This window comes from Saprolegnia parasitica (genome assembly GCF_000151545.1).
Source record: "Saprolegnia parasitica CBS 223.65 unplaced genomic scaffold supercont2.27, whole genome shotgun sequence".
NCBI lineage: Eukaryota > Oomycota > Saprolegniomycetes > Saprolegniales > Saprolegniaceae > Saprolegnia > Saprolegnia parasitica.
The window spans coordinates 84,470-90,403 of record NW_012156421.1 but is presented as its reverse complement, the minus strand read 5'-3'; the positions used below and the strand labels follow the sequence as shown (position 1 = coordinate 90,403).

At 56.8% G+C, this 5,934-nt stretch overlaps 3 protein-coding genes across 3 annotated transcripts; 2 read left to right on the top strand and 1 right to left on the bottom strand.

Annotated features, from left to right (window-relative positions):
- The first annotated feature begins 695 nt into the window (after window positions 1-695).
- Window positions 696-1,362, top strand: SPRG_07329 (hypothetical protein). The gene is made up of 2 exons (XM_012346119.1): window positions 696-742; window positions 947-1,362. The coding sequence occupies exons 1-2, from the start codon at window positions 731-733 to the stop codon at window positions 1,310-1,312; spliced, it is 378 nt and encodes a 125-aa protein (XP_012201509.1). The 5' UTR covers window positions 696-730; the 3' UTR covers window positions 1,313-1,362.
- Window positions 1,363-1,722: 360 nt separating this feature from the next.
- SPRG_07328 (hypothetical protein) lies at window positions 1,723-2,622 on the bottom strand. Its single transcript, XM_012346118.1, has one exon. It carries the CDS (start codon window positions 2,596-2,598, stop codon window positions 1,855-1,857), a length of 744 nt encoding a protein of 247 aa, XP_012201508.1. The 5' UTR covers window positions 2,599-2,622; the 3' UTR covers window positions 1,723-1,854.
- An 851-nt stretch (window positions 2,623-3,473) lies between these two features.
- Window positions 3,474-5,041, top strand: SPRG_07327 (hypothetical protein; the record flags this gene model as incomplete). Its single annotated transcript, XM_012346117.1, has 2 exons — window positions 3,474-4,010; window positions 4,126-5,041. 2 exons carry the CDS (start codon window positions 3,474-3,476, stop codon window positions 4,957-4,959), a joined length of 1,371 nt encoding a protein of 456 aa, XP_012201507.1. The 3' UTR covers window positions 4,960-5,041.
- Between the last annotated feature and the right edge of the window lie 893 nt (window positions 5,042-5,934).

The window sequence follows — 5,934 nt, the reverse complement described above, 5'->3', positions numbered from 1 at the left end:
AAATATGCAGCAACGTAACGCATCTTCTTGAATCAAATTAAGGTAATACGAGCCCGGAAACAAGATTTTGAGCGCTCATGCGCAAGGGCTGGCCGATCCGGATAACCATACAGCACAAGCCCCTATCCAATCATCTCGTTTTCGGACTATCCGAATTTCAGCACCCACTTCCCGCCACCAGTCTGGCGTCCTAATTAGGCACATTCGCAAATAGTCTTAGAATACACTATTCAGGAAGATTGCCGCGCGATGCTTCCTCCCCTGCTCTCGCTGCTCCTAGAACTCGATACAAGCGTGAAAAAGCAAGCACTAATCAATAATCTTCTCGTCATGAAGGGTATGCGGCGCTATCTTCTGCACAGCATACCCAGCGCGGCTGTGGGATGTTCAGGATCGCGTTAGTCGTTACTCACCCACGCCTCCACGCCTCCACTGCACTCGACAGCATCTGAGCCTGACAACAGAGTTATTTCGCGCACGTGCATTGCCAAAGCAAGGAAGGAATGAGCACACAACGCTGCCAGCAGCCTCTCGTGGTGCCTACGTACCTCACAGTATATCGGGACATTTACAAATACTGTACTATAGCCAATCAAAAGCCGTCACGGCATGCAAGCAGCGGGTTTGTATACGTAGGTGTAGGGGACGGCGTTGGGTGGCCAATAGCGCGTGCCGACCGCGCGGCATTCCCCTCAGTGATTATTATCAAACTTTGCTGTTGAGATCAAACATGGCCCCTGCTGTAAGTGCTTATTCATGACGACGAACGGAGCTAGCTGCAGAGTCCTCTTCTCTGCTCGGGCTTCTTCGCCAGTCCTCCTCACCTTCGTAGCCACGGAGTGATGGAAGGGTGGGAAGAGGAGGTCCGAGGGGGATGGGATGACGCCGCATGCAAACCGACGGCGCCTTGTGCGATGAACGTGGTTGTGACGTCAGTGTCTCTTAGACCAAGACCGCCCCCAAGACTGGCAAGAAGAACTTGCTTAAGTTCACGATCGACTGCTCGACGCCCGTCGAGGACCAGGTCTTGGACGTTGCTTCGTTCGAGAAGTTCCTCCACGACCGCATCAAGGTCAACGGCAAGACCGGTGTCCTCGGCGACGTCGTCACGATCTCGCGTGAGAAGACCAAGCTCCACATCGCGGCCGTCGCTCCTTTCTCGAAGCGCTACCTCAAGTACTTGACCAAGAAGTACTTGAAGAAGCAGCAGCTCCGCGACTACCTCCACGTCATTGCCTCGGACAAGTCGACGTACGAGCTCCGTTACTTCAACATCCACAACAACAAGGATGAGGATGCCGATGAGGAATAAGCGATCTAGTGCGACGTCATTGTACTCAATAGAATGATGATTCTCTCAGCATACACGCGCGTATTTATCATTCGCCTTGCCTTCTTCACATCAAATGCATTCGTCGCGGCGTAGCGTGAGCCGCAGCTGCCCACCAATTCGCATCGATGGACCCTTGATGCTTGTTCCTACAACTCTCCATGTAACTCCAAGCATCCCCTTCGCTTGAGTTTCCACTGCCCGATGTGAGCTCGCTTGGGCGTGTCGACAACCAAGCCGCCCTCAGTTCTGGCCCAATACACTGACAAGCAAGTGCTACTGGCGTTCGCGTCGACTTGAGGCCGTGTACGCTTCTCGAGTTCGGTCGCAGGGGCGAGGGCACTGAGGTGAAGAAGAGGCTAGGTGGAATAGCTATATTGCATATAACCAAGTGATTGATGTTCAATTAGTTGATGAATTAGTTGGAATTAGTTGTAGCATCGATCGAGTATGTGTACACACGTACACCGAATAAATATTAAGTACCGTAGTGTACACGCAGGCAAGTGGTGGCTGGTGGTGGCTTACTTGCCCTTCTTCGTCGATGTCGCCTTCGCGGGCTTGGTCTTGCGGGGATGGAGGCGGTCGTGGTGCGCGCGGCGCTGGGCATACTCTTTGATTCCGTAATAGTCGTTAACTTCTTCGAACGCATCCTTCTCGATGTCGTTGCTGCGGGTGGTGGTCACTGGCGCATCGTCCCGCAACGCCTTGGCTGGGGGGAAGAACTCGAAGGGGACGCCTTGTCCGGCGAACGGCGCAACGAGCACGTCACTGTACGAGCGACAAGACGGGTGCGCGCCATCGTCGTCAGCGACATCCCAGTCGTCTTGCACGACGACCCAGTCAAGCGAGCCCACCGAAGCAGTGTCTTCTGCATCGTCGTGAAAGCTCCACTGTTCGTCATCGTCGTCCGTGTCGGACGGGGCAGTGACGACAGGCGCCGGGGCCATGAGACCGCTTAAGGCTTCTGCGGTGCTGCACACATCGTAGTTTTTGGCAATAAAGATGTCTTGGACGATCGCAGCATCGACTTCGGGAAACGCCGTGACGAGCATCTGCAAGTCGGCAGATGCGTCAGTCGCCGTCGCTGACGTCTGCACCTGGCGGTGGCTGGCGGCGTGGCCATGGTCGAAGTTGTAGTTGCAAGCGTAGCTGTCCATGAGCTCGTCCTCAAGCTCCATGGCCGAGTACTTCATGTGGTAGTGGGACGTAGCGCCCTTGTGCGTGGCGGCGCGGCTGCGGTGGTGGTACATGAGACCTACGGACATGTTGGCTTGGCTGGGATCGCGAATATGCCATCGACTTACGGGCTTTCGGGCGACTTCGTGATGTGAGAAAATTCACCGGCCAAGTAAAACGTTCGAGCGAGGTCGCGTATGATTGGTCTAAAAAGTGTCGAGCGCGACGCTGATTGGTCGTCGCCTGGTTCTCGCGGCCCAGCCGAGAATGATGGGCGACCGTCATTCGGTGAGTCGATATTTTTATCCGGTGCGTTCATTTAATTGGTTAGCAATAGTGTACTAGTCATAGGTCGCAGGCGTCACGGATCTCCATTTTTATATTACGACTTGATAATTAAATGAGCGAGACCAGGAAAGATCCGTTGATCGCGGCCGGCCCATCGCTTCGACTGACTACGCAACAGTTCTCGCAACCCAAGTATGCGCCAGTACCATGGACTGCTGAACACGCTTGCACACGGGACGTAGGCAGCAGCGACGTGGCACGTCGTCGCATGAAGCCGGTCACCCTCGCCTCTTGGCGGTTATGCTTGGAACAGCGAAACGTAGCGAGAAACTGCCGCGTATCACCGACGGACTTCGCTGCACGGTACCAGATCCTTCGACGTGGCTTCGATCACGTTCGCGAGTCTCTGTTGCCATCGAGAACATGTAGACGGGTCGGACGAGTCGTGCGCGCGCCGACTCTGCGCCAGTCCTGCCAATCACACGCAATAGACCTACAGTCTTGCGTGCGTTGTCAGTGATGGTCGTGTTGGCAGCCAGGTCCCGCCGCGTCAGGACGCAGGCGCGCAGCATGTCCAGCATCTCTGCAAACTGTGGCTTGTCTATCCGGCGTAATTTGCCGCGGTATCCGGACATCGAATTTTAGCCAATCCAAACAACGCTCGTAGCCCGACGAGATGCTGCCCGAGGTCGAGCACGACGAGTCGGTCCCGACCGAAGCCGAGATGGAAGACCTCACGCAGTCGCCGACAAGGGACCTGCAGTCGCTCATCCCGCTAGACTCGAGCGCAGTGAAGAGGACGGTGAAGCCGCCGCCGGTGCTGACGCTGCGCCCGATGAACAAGGACGTCATGTACGGCGCGCTCTTTGCCATGCAGTGCCTCATCACGATGATCCTGGTCGTCGCGAGCCCTACGTACTCGCAGCCGCGCCCCGACGGCGTCCCGTACATTGGCGCCATGGTCATCGTCGGCACGATCTACAGCCTGCTCTGGGTGGCGTTCTTCTTTGCCGCGCCAAAAGACCTCTACATCCGCGTGTCGACGACGCTTTCGTTTGCCGGCGTGGCGCCCATGGCGCTGGTCCTCCTTGTGAGCCCAACGTGGACTGGCTTCTTTGTGAGCCTTGGCGTGCTCGCCCTCGCGTTCTCAGACTTTATTTGGACCCGCAAGAACAAGCTCGGCTTCGACTTTGTCGCGGTCGTGTTTGAGCTGGTGGCTCGAAATGCTGCGCGCGTCGCCGGCCGTGATTGTCGTCTCGGGCGGTATCCTCCTCGTCTCTAGCATGTGGTCGTATTGGTGCTGCCAGCTTCTTTCAAACGTCGGTGAGGACGACGGCTGGTCGATCGGCCTTCTTTGGCTCTTGTTTCACTTTTACTGGACGTCGCACCTCTTCAAGACGCTCATCTCTGTCGTGGTGTCGGGCACGGTCATGTACTGGTACCACCACTGGGGCGACGACCAGCCCGAGTCGCCGACTGTGCCCATGGTGCTCACGTCGCCTCGGTCGTCGCTTCGCACAGCGTCGATCGAGATGGAGCCCAAGACGAACGCGCCATCAGCCAACACGATTGTCTTGCACTACACGCGCGTGGCCATGACGTCAGTCTTTGGCTCGGTCTGTCTTGGCGCGCTCTGCAGCCCCATCGCCCACTTTTTCTGGACCGTGTTGCGCATGGCGAAGCGCGACGGCTCGTACCGCTGGCTTCGCGGCGTCGTGCTGCCGCTCGCACCGCGCATTGATGCGTTCACGCAGCTCTACCACAAGTACACGCTGAGCTACGTCGCGGCGTACTCGCAGTCGTTTTACGTTGCCGCTGCGGAGGTCTGGAGCCTCTTTGAGGAGTGCGGTATCGAGGCCATGGTCGACGACGACTTGACGAGCCGTCTCCTCTTGTTTGCTGCCAACAGTGGCGCCGGCTGCATGGGCACGCTTGCCAGTCTCGTCCTCTTTGGCTCCCACTTGCAAGTGTACGGAACCGTGCTTAGCTTCGTGGTTGGCTACTCGGTGAGCTCGACGGCGACCGCGATGCTCAATACTGCTGTCAAGACGCTCTTTGTGTGCTTTGCGCAGAACCCCGACCGTCTGAGCCAGCTCAACCCTATCATTTATCACCGATACGTCCGCCTCTCGGAGCTCAAAAACTTCAAGGAGCGCCGGTAGATACGCGTAGTAGTAGGTCGTTGCACACGAAACAAGATCTAGTTCGTCTTACCAACTATTGATGAAATATGTCGCGTCAAGGGTCGTGCTTGGCCTTGGTTGACTGACGACTGTGAGTCAAGATTGCTTCAGTTGCTTCAGGATCAGGAGATGCCCACCCACGATCAATTGGATTGGATGAAATGGCGGCCTAGAACCATGCACACACGCGCTGATTCGCGGAATTTCGCACATATCCGCCAATCACGACACGCTTACGATGACGGACTCGTCGATGATGCTGGCGTTGCGCCGATACGACGGCGAGGCCGCATGGACCGATACTTGGTGCGGCGACCTTCAATGCTGATTGCCATCCATTCACAAGCATCTCTACGGTAGCTTGACCAGCGGTGCGAGCTTATCTGGCATCGTCCCGGATGGCGACGGAAACGCGCAGCTCTCGTGCTACGCTTTTCCCAACCACAGCCCGGACGCTGACACGCTGCTCGTGCTGCGACTGCCCGGCTCCAAAACTCCGTCGCTTGTGGCGTCCGGAGTACCTGCACTGCAGTTGGTATCCCAAGTCCAAGATTGCTTTCCTAGTGCGTCGCCCTCGCTAAACAGCAATAGCCTCATGCATTGTAGCACTCGTCAAGGTTCGCCCCATGACTTCGTTCGAGAGCGACACGGAAAGCGATGACGATGAAGATGCCGTGAAGGAGCGCAAGCGTCGAAAGCTTCTTGCCAACCCGACGACACCGGCGCCACTTGACGACGACGTGGCAATCGAGGCCTACTGTGCTCGATGGGAGGCCAGCGTGCGCATCGTGAGGGAAGATGCGCTGCAAGACGAGCTCGAGCGTATGCAAGTCGACGCTGCCTCGGTCAAGCACGCTTTCTCCACTGCAGTGTACCGTGCCGCAATAGCATGCATCATCCAATGCGTTTCAGTAGGCCGGGGTACTACCTACTCGCCGAATTACCGCCCGTCTT

What these genes read in the sequence shown, in the direction of transcription:
- SPRG_07328 (XM_012346118.1), bottom strand. Translation starts at nt 2,598, where the DNA reads ATGTCCGTAGGTCTCATGTACCACCACCGCAGCCGCGCCGCCACGCAC.